The sequence below is a fragment of the Silene latifolia genome, chromosome 10, assembly GCF_048544455.1.
Source record: "Silene latifolia isolate original U9 population chromosome 10, ASM4854445v1, whole genome shotgun sequence".
Classification (NCBI taxonomy): domain Eukaryota; kingdom Viridiplantae; phylum Streptophyta; class Magnoliopsida; order Caryophyllales; family Caryophyllaceae; genus Silene; species Silene latifolia.
In genome coordinates this window covers 75,850,758-75,866,132 of record NC_133535.1, presented here as the reverse complement: position 1 = coordinate 75,866,132, position 15,375 = coordinate 75,850,758, and the positions used below count along the sequence as shown (strand labels likewise).

Below are 15,375 nucleotides of genomic sequence, written 5' to 3'. Positions count from 1 at the left end.
GTTTTAGTTTCAACCATTGCAAGTTCTACAAACAAAATTCGAGAACATTGTGATAAGATGGTCTACATAGGGACTAAGAGTAGATCCCTCTACCATAGACTTTATCACAAGTTATATGATAATAGTGAGAGCATCTTCCAAATATAAGAGCCCATGTCTAGTAAGAAGACTAGACACATACTTAGATAAATTCATGTCATTAGAAATAACATTGAATAGAAGGAAATGGAAATTCATAAAGTTGGACCGTGTGGATACATGGTATATCCACTTACCAAGCTTTTATTGCAATTTAACTAGTGTAAAATGTACACTATAGATTATAAGATATGAAATAGTAATAAGGTATTGACTATTCATATATGATAATCGCATTTATCGTTCGAGTTTTTTTAAACTCATCCATTACTTTTTTTTTTTTGATGAAATGTGAGTATATATATATATAGATATCAAAACAAGTACAAATTACATGAGAGGAGAAACCAGCTGAATCAAGCTGAAGTCCCCCTAACAGCCTTCATTTTAAACCAAGCTACCACAAAAAACTAGACTACAATGCCCCATTTCTGAAGCCAAGTCCTTTCATCATTCATTACAGTTCGTCCCATTTTTGACCTGATCCTTCTCATGGCATCCTCCCCGATCGCAAAACCGAGCTTCAGGCCTAGTAAGGATCATGTTCACCCTCGAGTTGTTCCTCGATTCCGATATGATAGAAGCGAGGCAAACAGAGAAGGTAATGAGTATGCATCTTGATCTTGCCCCGCACTTCGCCACTTTGCTAGTATAAGCACCCACCGCAATTTTGAACCCACACCATTGCTCGATTAAACTCAAAGACTGTCTGCTTTGTATAAACGATCAAAGAACAGATGCTCCAATGTTTCAGGTTCCCCGATCACAGATGCAAAGATCTGTTGTCAGACAAAGAGCCAAACCGAAATAGTTTGGCCTTGATATTAAGACCCTGGTTCATCACAAGCTATGAAATCAGCGCATGCTTTGGAAAATTCCAATCACTCCAGACCAGGTGAACCCAATCCTTCTTAGGCTGTTTATTTCTAAGCCACTCATAACCCTCTCTGATAGAATACCCCTTCAGATTAGCTGCCCATTGGTTATTCTGATATCCAGTCTTCAATATTTCCTTAACTTTGCAAATACTTTTCCAGGACCAAGCCACACCAGTTGCAGGAGTGTAGGTGTGCCAGTCCTGCTGTTTAAGGTACACCTGACTTATCCATTTGATCCAGAGCTTATCAGCTTTGTTATAAACTCATCCATTACTTTGTTATATCCAAATGGGTTGTTGAGACAATATTGAACCCCGTTAAAGTGAACTGGATTGACATATTATGCGCCCCTGGTTACTTATAGGAGGTGACGTCTCGAAGTGACTAGAGTGTGATGCGATTGATGGCAAGTTCAAGTGCCATAGGGTCATATGGGATGACTAGTCGATCACATAGACATACTGTATGAGACACTCTGTCGGGCAGTGACCGCTTATAGAGTTCTGGAAATTCATAAAGCCTCATGCAAGTACGACCTGCAAGACACCTTGCATTGAGTGGGAGATTGTAATAGGACAAGCGAATTGGTGACGCACACTTGTCTCAGACAAGTGGGAGATTGTTGGGGTATGTGTCCTCAACAATAGTGCGATCACATGTTTAAATCTCAAATTAAGAATACGTAAGAGATGATTCATTTATATAGTCAAATGAACAACATTATATCAATAATGATTGGCTAACTAGAGTTTGACATTACTGTCGTTTGACGGTAGTGATCAGTTGATCCCTTAAGGTCACACCTATAAGGCAATTTCCTTAATAGATAAGTTGATTAATTGTATATCGATACAAGTTAATCAATTCCTTAAATTTGAACAATTCGTTTGTGAGTGAGAACTTTTATATCTTATTGTAATTTGATTAAATAAGATTTATTTTAGTTTTAAAAGATTTTATTACTAAAATTTGTTATTGTTTGTGAAACAATTAAATTAAGAATGATTGATTGATTATAATTGCAAAATGTTGTTAATTATAAATGTATGACCCATTTTATTTATGTGATCAAGAATTATTAGATAATTTGTTATATGTAATTTAATTAATGTATATAATGATATTTATTTGATAAATATGTATTAAATTAATTAATAATATGTAACATGCTACATGTGATACATTGTGTGACAAATGACAAATTGACAAAATAAAATGGAAGTCCATTTTATCTATAATGACCGAAATATTGGAGGGATTATAGGTTAGTGGGTGTTTTATTTAATTGATTAATAAAACACAATCATAACCTACTTTGGAGTAGCCTTATATCTATAATTCTTGTGAAGAACAAAAGCAAAAGTGAGAAGGCCATGCATTGGCCTTCCAACCCCCCACAACCGGCTCCCCCTTTCTCATATAGAGAATTTGTTCTCTATTTTTCATTCATGCAATATTCACTCACCTTCTCACTTTTTCTCTCTAAAATAGTTTTAGAAACTCTAAAAATTGTTCATCTTTATTCTAATATTATCATAAATATTATTACTAATGTAGTAATACATATTATTAGAATCATTTAAGGATACTAGTATATTGATCTAGTTAGTCAATATATTAGTTTTAAGGGAAATAGTCTTGGGTGCAATTGTTAAGGAGCATCTCTATATTTGGGATTTCGGAGGATCATTCATTACATTTAAGCTCAAGAACAAATAAGGAATGTGTCCTTATTTGTGCCCTTATTTCGAACCAACTACAATGTAAGAACCATTGTTTTCTTATTTTATCTCTACTTAAGTTATGCATGCACTAGATCTTTAGAACTCATATTAAAATGTTAATTAGTTCACCAATAGAAAAGTCTAATAATAGGTATATGAACCTAACATGTAGGAGCCAAGTGGAGTTTTTCGAGACTCGGCTAGAAATATGCTACTTGCATTCACAGAGAGACTAGGCATGACAACGGTCACAAGAGTGAAATTAATGGCTTTTTAAAACGTGGTTTAATGCTTGCGAAAGAGTGGTTGTTTATCTGCTTAGTCATTCAAAAGGACTCCCAAGTAATAATTCAGCTCTTAGACGCGAAAGAAGAGCTGTCATCCGCTCATTCCCATCTCGTCCAAATTTATAGATGTTTTTTGAATGATCATCCTTGGAACATCAAGGTACATCACATTTATAGAGAAGTGAATGGTTGCGCAAATTGGCTAGCAAATGTAGGAGTGACTCAAGCACAGCAAGTGGCGATTTAGGAACCGGGATGACATCTCGGAACATCTTTTCTGTTTGATGCAACAAGACATAGGGGGTGTTTGGTAAACGGCGGATTGGGAAATTTTCAGCATATTCAAGGCTTTTAGCATGTTTGACTCACCAATCTACTATTTTGAGTGTTTGGTAAATGGCATATTGAAAGAGTAGATTGAAGCTCAATCTACTGTTTTCCAATATGCTGCTCTACCCAGCATATTCACATTAGTAGATTGTGAAATATGAATCCGTCAACAATCTACACATAGATACAACAATCTATTAAACAAAATCTGCTAATTACCAAACACTTCTACTAAATCTGCTAATTGAAATATACTAGTCAAACCTGTTAATCCAATCTATCATTTATAATCTGCTTGACCAATCTGCTTCTGCTAATATCAATCTGCTGATTACCAAACAGGGCCATAGGAGGAGTGTCTTAGCCTAGATTAGTACCGTTTTATGTGTTTTTAGCTGTGTGTATTTTATTTCCGTCCGCTTTTTGATTTTTGTTTGTAAGTGTTTTATTTCTGATTTGGCTAATTCCCGCTTCTTGTAACAAAAAAAGTACTTAATATGAGGGTTTGAACTTCTTTTACGGGTCATATAGTAGTTAGATATATACACTCTAACTTGATGTTTTATATTATTATAGTAGATAGATAAGTAAAAATAATACTCATATATTTTAGTAGTTTTTTAAAGGGATGAGCGAGAGCCACCCTATTGAGATGAATTGCTAACCGTGTCCAGGCCATTCACAATTTTGGGGGATAATCCGACCCTATGACCCCTTTTTTTTTTGGTCCAAGCGCGTTAAAATTATGGGTCAAATGAGCCGGACCTATCAAACGGTATAGCCCATGAACCACTGAGGTACAGGTACTAGTGTCGAATACTCTAGTCCATATTGGAGGTGTGGACTTGCAGGCAGTGAGGACTGCGACCGAGGTAGGGGTGGCCGGGTGGGTCGAGTAGTGAAAGCATTAATTTGGGTCTCGTCATTCATAGCTTTCCCTAAAATTCCACCTCTCGTTTCTGCAGAAAGAAAAAAAGGAAAAAGGAAAAGGAAAAAGAAAAAGGAAAAGGGGAAGCGATATCTAGGGTTCCTGATTTCCCCCAAAACTTGAAGTTTCGTCTCAATTATTATTCTGATTCAAAAGAAAATGAAGCTGACTGTTAAAACTCTCAAAGGAAGCCATTTCGAGATTCGTGTTCATCCTAATGACACCGTCAGCCTCTCTTTCATTGTTTTTATTTTATTTTATTTATTTATTCAATCTTGTATTCCCTAATTGTTAATTTTATGTTGTACTCCCTCCATCTCATTCCTTTTTATCGTCGTACTTTCTATTTATATCATAAAGAGACAATATCGTCGTATTTACAAAATGTGGATGCATTTGAAACTGCAAGCCATTCTGTTTGCAGTCAAAGAGTTGAAATTCTTTATGGTTTCTGATTTTTGGCGATAATAATAAAAGTTAGATTCAGTGTTGTGCATTTAATCCTATCTTCTTACTGCAAAACAAGACAGTGTAACATCTCAGTATCCCAATTTATTCATTTCAATAACATCTATGTGGTTTAGTTGCTACTTTGGTTGGCATCTATCTTTCTTCATTCTGGGTGTCTCATTTACAGTCGACCCAAGATAGATGGTCAGATTGGTTTAAATATGACACCTGCATAATGAATATATGACGCTTGTGCACCATATATTCAGCATTTGAGTGAAAGAAGATTCTTAAATTGAGTATTGATGGCGTCAATAAGAGGAAGGAGGGAAGAGGTGGAATCAGAGCGGATGCGTTCAAGTTAGAGAAACATGGGAGAGATTAATTTACTTTTTCTAGGGAATGGGATTCATTACGGGGTTTGATTAATTTTCTTACCTTGGGTTGTAGTGTGCATTGGCAAATTCATTTAGGGTGTGTTTGGATTTAGAGATTTGGAGGGAAAAGAAAGGGAGGGAGAGTAGGGGATTTGAAATTCCTTGTTTGGATAGCAAATGAGGGTGGAGGGAAATGGAGAGCGAGAGATTGGGAGGGATCCAATTTCCCTCATCCAAGCCTAATCAAAATCTCTCCACAATAGGCACAATAGGTAAGATTTGGAGGGAAATTATATCCAAACACCCACACTCCATTACCCCTCCCCTTCTCTCCCTTTCCCTTCCCTCCTTCCTCCTCCCCTCCCTTTCCCTCCACTTTTACTATCCAAACACACCCTTAAGGTGTGTTTGGATTGAGGGATTGAAGCGAAAAGAAAGGGAGGGAGAGTAGGGGATTTAAAATCCCTTGTTTGGATAGCAAATGAGGGTCGAGGGAAATAGAGGGGGAGAGATTTAGAGGGATCCAATTTCCCTCCTCCAAGCCTAATCAAAATCTCTTCACAATAGGCAAGATTTGGAGGGAAATCGTATCCAAACAACCACACTCCATTCCCCCTCCCCTTCCCTTCTCTCCCTTTCCCTTCCCTCCTTCCCCCTCCCCTCCCTTTCCCTCCACTCCCCTCCAAATCTTGCCTATTGTGGAGAGATTTTGATTAGGCTTGGAGGAGGGAAATTGGATCCCTCTAAATCTCTCCCCCTTTGTTTCCCTCCACCCTCATTTGCTATCCAAACAAGGGATTTTAAATTTCCTACTCTCCCTCCTTTCTTTTCCCTCCATATCCCCAAATCCAAACACACCCTTAAGCCTTGATACTAGCTGCTACTGAAATAAACGTGTTTGTAGAAGGGAAATGGAGGGATCCATTTTCCCTCTCCTTCAAATTTCTCCACACCTATCTTTCTAACCAAACAAAGGAATTCACGTCTCTCCATTTCCGTTCCTTTCTCTTCAAATCCCCTTATCCAAACACACCCAACAACTTTATTTATTATGTGTTTGATACTTGCTGTTACTGAAATTAAGGTCTTGTTTGGATACAAAAAATAAAGGGAAATGGAGGGGAGGGGGAAGAAGGGAAGGAAGGGAAGGGGAGGGAAAATACGGAGATGATTTTTTTCTTCCAAATCTTTCATAATTTGTTGGAAGGAAAGGGAAATAATTTACCTTGGAGGAGGGAAATGGAGGGATCTATTTTCCCTCCCATCCAAATCCCTCCACCGTCACTTTGCTATCCAAATGAAGTATATTGCTCTTTCCAAATCCTTTCCCTCCCTTTCCCTTCGAATCCATCTATCCAAACAAGGCCTAAATGTGTTTTACTTCCTATTGGGTCTGAAATAATGAGTTGATGGTTGTTTAAATTCTGCAATAAAGTAGTCTTAATCCCAAAATTAAAGAGTTATAAATAAAAAAACAAATACTCAAGTGTCGGGTACACGACATAGTCTTACGTTTAATACTCATTGACGATCTTGGGTGGCTGGGTAACATTCGGTACCATGACTACTCTGTATCATACGATAAATAGGTAGCATTTCTTCATGTTCAAATCTAATTATTTATCCACCGTTGCAAGGAAGCGTCATTTACAGTCATCGTGATTGTTGCTTTTGTTTGAAGTAGTTAATACCTATATGTGTGTATGTTTTCGCTTTGATGCTATCAAAGTTGATGCTTTTTGTTGACATGAATGAAAGTGAAGTTTTGATGTTGGGATGCAAGTACAAGATATGGGAAAGCTGCTAAGCACAATACACTATTACCTTATATGTTGTAGATATAGATGATTGTGTGATTTGTCACATGATATTTGTAGATATGGAGTATTTGTTTTTAGCTTCCAGTGATATCCGTCAAGGAACATATGGTGTCTTTTCGAGCTGCTTTAGTTGACGAAATTCATTAATATTTATTACTTATACTTGTTTTGTAGCCATTTGAGCTCAGAAGTGTGAATCCCTACTCTTCTTTTTCATTTTAATCTAATTTATTAAATGTTCAGAAAGCTTAGAAAACTGTATCATATCTTGTGGAAGTTTAAGATTGGTAAAGAAGATTTAATATATGACATACCGTAAATGTGTTTTGACCTGAAGATTATGGCCGTGAAAAAAAATATTGAAGATGTACAAGGAAAAGATAATTATCCTTGTGGACAGCAATTATTGATTCACAATGGAAAGGTCTTGAAAGATGAAACAACATTGACGGACAACAAGGTATCTGAAGATGGTTTCCTTGTAGTGATGCTCAGTAAGGTACTAGTCATCGGTTCCATACTTCATCTAGCTTCTATATCTGACTGTCGGTATTAGTTTTCGTTTTCAAATGTACAAAGTAGCATACAGCAAAGATGATTTTAATTATAATAGAGTTAATTCATAACTTCCACCTTTTTGTTACCTCATTTTTTTATATCCCACTTTTTTTATGCCTCATTTTTAAAAGCCACAATTTTTCTTAACATTTTCTGAAATTCTCACCCAAAGCCCTTTTTTGCAAAAGAAAATCATATTTTTGTGGCAGTATCAATAATGAAATTTCTTTTATTTGGACATAAATGGGCTTTGGGTGGAAGTTTCGGAGTAAATGTTCTGAAAAGGGGGGAGCTTTGAAAAGAATTATAAAAGGCGAAAGTCTTGAAAATGACTAGAAAAAGGTAGGGAGTAATGAATTCAATGCTAATAATTATTTTGCCCCCCTTTAAATATTTGTGTAATGTGAATTTTAGCTTTTATTATGTGTTTACACTATATGTTTAATGACTTCCCCTCGTGTCTTATTTACTTGTGATCTTGAAATTTCTATTTTTTGCTTAGCGTAGAACTTTTTATCAGCTATCTTTTTCATCAATTTTCAGAGCAAAACTTTAGGTGCTGTAGGAGCTTCTAGTACTCAGGTACTCTATTCTTGACTTATCGTGTACCTTCTTATTAGCCTTTGCGTTTATGTTCCTTATCAGTAGCAAAAATATTTATCTCTATCTTGTTTCAGCTTGCGCCCAGTCCCATACCCATTGCTGTACCTACTAGCAATGCCAGTGCGATCTCTCCTCCTGAAGCACAGATGTAATAGTTTTTAGTAGCATTAGTCTGCTTTTCCTTTGCAAATATCTTTATCTGATTCGTCTCGGTGTTCCTTCACTGCAGGACCTCAAAGGATGCTACCGGCTCTAATTCTGCAGCTTCTGAGTATGTAAAGTATCAAAGTTATCTTTCGGATTTATACTAAAATAGTTGCCACTGTGAAAAGCTCTCTGTTTGGAACACTATTATAAATCACAAGGTTAAAGTGAGTAGGCTCAGCTGATAGTTCTGTCAGGATATTATTTGATAGGTCTTATAAGGAGCTTGAGAATAATTTGGTGAAGCTATATGAAACAATGTAAATTGTCTGTTGACAAGCCTAGGATGTGCCCTTCAAGTGTCTTTTATTGACGTGTGCCCCTTTCTTACTGAACTTCATTTGTTGCTAGTATGCTCTATTAGCGCCTGCTTTTTTGTTTCTATTAGTGAAAAATTCTTCCTATTAAAAACTTTATTTGTTCCTTGCATACCAGAAGAAACCTATTAAACGGATGGTTCCACTGTGCTTTAAGTTGACAACTGTTAGCAAATAATTTGATAAGAGTAGTTCAACCCCGATTGTTGGTTAGCAGCACCTCCTAAATAAGACTTGGGCAGTAAGAGGTTTACAACTTTCGATTAAAGTGTTTAATGGTTGGTGTCCGCAGGGGTTTTTATGGTTTGTTGGTGGGTTTGTTTAAAGTTATTTTAGGTTCACAATAAAAGGCAAAACTTTAATATCCAACTCGCTTGTCCGAGCAACTGTGCTATCTAACCGGTTCAATAACTTTTATATCCTCACTTTATTCCTGATACCCTTTTTCCAGTGTGCCTTCAGAAACCTATGGTCAGGCTGCGTCAAATCTAGTTGCCGGTACCAATATGGAGCAGACTATTCAACAGCTTCTGGATATGGGTGGTGGAAGTTGGGACAGAGACACAGTTACCCGTGCACTCAGAGCGGCTTACAACAACCCTGAGCGTGCTGTAGATTATTTATATTCTGTACGTCTTTAAAATTTGGAAGCACCTGCGTTTTTGCCAATCAGAAACGAGTTGGCATTTAGATCTTTCACTGTTGTGCGCAGGGTATTCCAGAAACAACTGTAGTTGCTGAGCCGGTGCCACTGTTTCCTGCTAATCAGGGAATCGCTGCTACTGAAAGTGGTGTAGCTCCTGTGCAGGTTTCTGGTGCGCCTAATTCTTCTCCGCTAAATATGTTTCCTCAGGTACATCTGACAGGTTCAGCGATTCTGCTTGTCTTTGTGCTAGTTAAGATATCATCTCTTTTCTAAAGATGGAATTGCATAGGAGTTGTTGTCGGATGCTGGTGATGAAGGCTTTGGATCACTTGATTTTCTTAGGAACAATCCTCAGGTTAGACTTTTGTCTTTTTCTAGACTTCTTTATTCATGTTTGTCATCTTTCAGATGAGATACTGGTTGAAGTTGCATTTCTAATATGATTAGTAAAAAAGATTTAAAGTGATACAAAAGTTACTATCAGATGCGTCAAACTTTCATATAAGAAGAATAAGTTGCCATTGCTTTGTAATTTATTTTTATAATAACTATTCGCTCCTTTCCGACAACTTCTACGGCTTGTTTTTTTAGGCGGTTCCAGCACGCTGTTTACATTTCTACTCTAGGCAACTTTTAGCCATCTGAAATTACCATTGATTCACTTCACCCTTTTGTATTAAACATGTCAACCTTTTTGTCACCACAATCTCATAGTCAGTGTGGCACATTCTTAGCCATCATGGACTTAGTTTCCCACAACCTAAACTTCACACTCGTACTTAGTACTATGACTAATATCTACCACATCCCCTCTCTATTCATCAACTTTCGTCATTGAGTTGCCATCATTGGTGACTATCAAATGCGAGAAACAAGAACTTCATCTATCTCAGTTTGTCCATGTAAATCCATTCACACTACTTGACAACCATTAACCCTGGAAAGTCTTAACATGTTATGTGAGAAGAGGCAAGGGAGAGATGATATGGCATGTGGAGAGAAAGGGACAAGAAGCAGAATGAGGAAGGGGACTACAGATGGTGGTTGAGTGACCCAATTTAGTGGTTGGCATGGGTGGGGAAATTGGACTAGGTATGATGGCCGGTCTTGGGAATGGGTAAGGTTTTGGTAGGAGGTAAATTGGCTGTGCCATAATGGTAGGCATGGGGAAAATTTTTGTTTCTTGTTTTTGCTCTCCTAGCAGTCCATTCCAAATGTATATGTATTGTGTGGAATTAGACCCATAAAAATAAACCTGAATGACAATACCCGAAAAACCGATCAAAATATCTGAATTGATATCTGATTGAAGACCCGATATGAGTAACTTGAGTAGTACCCGAAACCTAACTCAATCTAAATCGCTCCAAAATTGAACAAAATTCGACATAATTGAAAGATACCGGAACTTGAATGCATCTTAAATAGTGCTAACTGAACCGATTGAACCCGAACTAAAATGATTTTTTTTCCGAGGAAAAACTCAATTTATGGGTTTTCTCATTGATGTTTTATTTAGCTATGGTAATTTGAATTAGTGCATTTAAAATGATACATATAATGAATGTTAAGCCTATTTATTGATACCCAGCTTAATTAAAACATGAACGAAACTCACATGATCTGATATTGACCCGACTTGGACCATACCCGACCCAAAAAATCACAAACCAATTAAGGTGGAACTGAAATGAATCCCAGAATCGATCTGAAATTGAAACTATGGATAGCTTGAATGACACCAATCCAATTTAACGTGATCGAAATCCAAACCAAATGAGCGGTTTGCTAGGTCTATGTGGAAGTGCAATAATATGTGGAGCTGGAATACATGGAGTACCGTAGCAAAACTAATATAAAACTACTAAAAAGTTCAAACCATTACTTTACGCTGTCTTGCCCCTACGTTAACAATGTAGAGCGGTTGCTTTTGGATGACCCAAAATGAAAATAGCAAACCACATTGCTTTATTCCATCATAATCCGTGACCACGTGTTAACTTTCTTCTATCTCCTTATTGAAAGGGAAAAACCAACGCGCTTAGGTAGTAGCTTCACATGATACTAGCCATAACACCTTGCGGCATGCCTTAGGTGCTTCTTGTACACGTGGTACAACTAGTGAATCGTACAGTATGCAATTTCTATATTTTTTCTTCTAGTTCTTATAAAATGCTCTCCTCTTCGTCCCATCATTTCCTTCTTTTTTCAAAACAGTGAGCGTCATCAGCCACGACTCATCGTTACCGAGCTGAGCCTATTGCCTTTTAAAACTAACTCTCCCTTATTCTTTAACATCAACTACTTGCTAGTTGCTAGCCCAATAATGAGCCTTTAAGTGTTGCGAAGTTTTAATTTGTGAACTTAGAACTTCCATGATCACACCCCTTCGAAGATAATGCTTTGTACAAGTACAACTAAGTATTTTGGTAGTACACACTTCATATTCAAATAATGAATGCGTACATAAAATGGATTAAACTCATGCATAAACTCTATTGACTATTATCCTATAACGCATTCACGCTGAAGATGTGTATCTTTAACTTACTTGTGATGATAGGCGATTAATTTTTTTTTGAAATCGCTTAGCTCAGAAAATAATTATCTACTAAAATTTTAATCCTTAATTAAATTGTAACAAACAAAATGGAAGAGAGTTCATTGGAAAGAGAGAACTTAAATATTTCTATGGAGGTTTGGGAAGAGTAAATATCATTTGAAGTACAGGGGGTTCATGAGTTATGGTCTGTTGTTGTATGGTATCATGAGCGTAGTAGCAATCATGGTAGTGTTTGGGAGGAGTGAGAAATTATGTGTGCTGAGTTGGATAAGATGGCGCTAAAACAAATGTTACTCGTGAAACATGGTTTAAAAACAAAATCATGAAAGGAATTCTTTCCTGGATGCACCGGTTTCATTGAGGTGAGAGAAAGTGACCTAAAATATCCATGTGATCACACAATCAATGGTTTTGGTAAATTGAAAGGCAAACCACCTTGGGAAACATAAATAACTTGAAAATCAAGGCACTAAAAACTATAGGTGAAAGTATAGGACTCAGAGAGTGTGTACGATGGTGGAATAGAGTGTGATTTATTGATATGTTGACATGAGAAAAGATTAGTCAGGCTTTTGTGGTCTATTATACTTTACAGAGAGAAGTGGGATAATAGTGTAAATTGTGTAAAGCCGGAGATATTGACCCGAGAGAAGAACAGGGAAGCCACTCTGAGGGCAGGAGGTAACCATGTTTTTCTTCTAGTTTATCGCTCTTCGCAATATTTGTGTCAGCTCTTAAGGGAGTGGTACGAAGAGTTTACTGAGACTACATAGTCCTTTTACTCTTTATTGAATACACCTTACATGGAAGCGAAGGGAACTGTATCTTTTTCCTTCAAGAAATGGATTTCAGTTTGGCTATAGGAAAGAAAATAAATCCCTTGCTTTCATTTCCTTCCATCCTAACTCACTAATCAAATAATGGAAAATGCTCCATCCCTTTTCAGCCACTCTCTCCAACCAAACAAGGCCTTGTGTAATTCATTTTAGCAATTCTTTTTATTGGGAATTTGAAAACTCTATTTAACGTGTTTCGTGTTTCTGTTTTGATCTTTCAGTTTCAGGCATTGCGCTCCATGGTGCAAACAAATCCACAAATATTACAGGTTTTGTGTGATTTGGGTCTTTGACAAAGAACTTTTTATTTTCTTCAGCATTGTGTTAAATAGTCTCATATCTTGGTATGCAGCCAATGCTTCAGGAGCTTGGGAAGCAGAATCCCCAGCTTTTAAGACTAATCCAGGATCACCATGCTGAATTTCTTCAACTCCTTAATGAACCTCTTGATGGTTCTGAAGGGTGAGACTAAGATTTCTTTCCCACCTTCGATCGAGAATCTAAATATGACTTAACAAAATTCAGCTCAATGATTGCTCCTTGTGCTTGAAATTTTACATGTTTACATATCCTATCTATTTTGCTCCAAATGATGGCAATGGCCGTCTATTTTTGATTTCATTCATAAATATTTTACATTTCCAACGTCTAAATTCATTTGGGTTGTATGCATTTCAGTTTATCCTGTCCATTTTTCTGTGGTGTAGGCTTTTTTTTTAATCATTATGCTCCATTTTCATAACATCGCACTTGATGTGCAACAAATCTCATGCAGTGGCCCTTGTTTACTATGTTACTCAGACTTGATTGGAAAGATTTGCTAGGGAGCGTGGTTAAATGTCAGACTTGTATAGTTCCATGAATTGTAAATATTTTTGGCTTAAAGTGAAGTATTAAAGCGTCATACTCATATCCGAGTGTCGAGGGTTGGACTCGGCCACTTGGGTACGTGAGTTTATATGAAGAATACATGTAACATAGCTTGTTTACAAGTGCTATGCACTCTTTACCTTGCATTCACTTTTTCCAACGTCGATTCATGTAATCATTCTGTGACCAAGGCTTTGTTGCTTTCTAACTTAGATACAAGTGTCCTGCATAAGCTATTAATTGACTTGGGAAATTGCACGTTTAACAATCATGCGGATCTTTTTTCTTGTTAGCTTCTACGCTAACTTTAACAAACATTTTATATTTCTTGGTTTTCTTTGTAGAGATATTTTTGATCAGCCTGATCAGGATATGCCCCATTCTATCAGTGTCACACAAGAGGAACAGGAAGCTATTGAACGGGTATGGACTCACTGGCTGCCACCTCACTTTTGTTTTACATTCTACTTCCTCAATTCCAAATTTAAATCCTCATTTGTGGTAAAACAATGTCAACTTGGAGTCTTTGACCATTAGTTTCTCTTAGTTTCTCCACATGTGTAGTTACAACTTACAAATATATCTTGTTTGTTCTATTTAACCAATTATCTTTATATTACCATGTCAACTATTTACTCCTTTTCACTACGATGTTTCTGTTTGATTTGTATTGAAAATTGTAAAGAATTATAATATGATTTACCTAAGAGTAAAATAATCTTTCGGAAAATTATTTTTTTCAACAAAAAGGTAATATACAAATATTAAAATTGGGGGTTATAGTATTGTTTTGACCACCACAAAAAGTCATGCAGGAACATCAGAGTAAAAATGTGTAGGGAGTATTTATTTTGAGAAAATATTGGTCACCGTCGACATCTCATGATTGGGATGGAGGTGGTACTTATTAGGGTTGTTTTTTTCATCCAGCTTGAGGGAATGGGTTTTGATAGAGCCCTGGTCATTGAGGCATTTTTAGCTTGTGAGCGCAATGAACAGTTGGCCGCTAACTACCTATTGGAGCATGCTGACGATAATGAGGATTAGACTGGCAGTAGTTTTGTTTGCTGATCACTGATTGTAGGAAGTGTACTGGTTTTAGTATGGTATCGTAGAGGACATGGATGGCGAAGCTCAATGGAGCCCACGACTTTGTTTTTATCGTCTTTGTTACTTTTCTCCAGAAAGGATCTTATTCTTATGTTCTAGGTTTGAGAGTGCTATTGTTTACTCCGTACATATGGGATCATATGTACCATTTGTATCGTGGTAAATTTATATTGGTTGCTTACAAGAGCAGTTTTTGCCGAGTATTTATAATATTTTTTACGCACATTGATCAGTAATCTTGTCTGTTTGGTGTAAATATTTTGTAGTGAATGATTATTTATTACAAGAAGAAAAGTTGAACATTTTTTTTTTTTTTTTTTTTAGTTAAGAGTGGTGAATTTTTAGTTCAATTGCATAGAGAACTTTTCTGGAAAATCAGATTTACAATATAAAGCAATTTCGGAGTTTCTATATTGTGTGGGGAGGTGGAATGTGTGGATCTGGGATGTCATGGATTAGATTGCACCTCACCAGTCTACCGTTGGATTTTATTAAACTAGCCATTGTACATTTCTCCTGAAACTCATCGCCCAAATCTGAGGAGACCATGACCATGATCCACAGTTATTTGGGTGAATGATATTACATGTTTCACGGCCTATTCTGTACCTAATACTAGGATGCCAATCATCAAATTCAACCGAACTGTTAATGCAGAGACTAGCATCTAGCCAGTTTTAATATTGACATGTACTTTGATATAGTCCACATCCTACGGTGAGTGGTTTTTGTGATC

The 15,375-nt window shown here is 36.7% G+C and overlaps 1 protein-coding gene across 1 annotated transcript; it reads left to right on the top strand.

Moving 5' to 3' along the window:
• Positions 1-4,198: 4,198 nt before the first annotated feature.
• On the top strand, positions 4,199-14,941 carry LOC141605685 (ubiquitin receptor RAD23b-like). Its single transcript, XM_074424554.1, has 12 exons — positions 4,199-4,510; positions 7,270-7,431; positions 8,034-8,072; positions 8,168-8,241; positions 8,323-8,364; positions 9,066-9,243; positions 9,327-9,467; positions 9,550-9,615; positions 12,881-12,928; positions 13,012-13,121; positions 13,874-13,952; positions 14,460-14,941. The coding sequence occupies exons 1-12, from the start codon at positions 4,445-4,447 to the stop codon at positions 14,574-14,576; spliced, it is 1,122 nt and encodes a 373-aa protein (XP_074280655.1). The 5' UTR covers positions 4,199-4,444; the 3' UTR covers positions 14,577-14,941.
• Positions 14,942-15,375: the final 434 nt, after the last annotated feature.

Bases quoted from the DNA above. Each gene is read 5' to 3' on its own strand.
- LOC141605685 (XM_074424554.1), top strand. From the start codon at position 4,445: ATGAAGCTGACTGTTAAAACTCTCAAAGGAAGCCATTTCGAGATTCGT. The intron at 7,432-8,033 runs GTACTAGTCATC...ATCAATTTTCAG, and splicing joins TTGTAGTGATGCTCAGTAAG to AGCAAAACTTTAGGTGCTGT. The intron at 12,929-13,011 runs GTTTTGTGTGAT...CTTGGTATGCAG, and splicing joins CAAATCCACAAATATTACAG to CCAATGCTTCAGGAGCTTGG.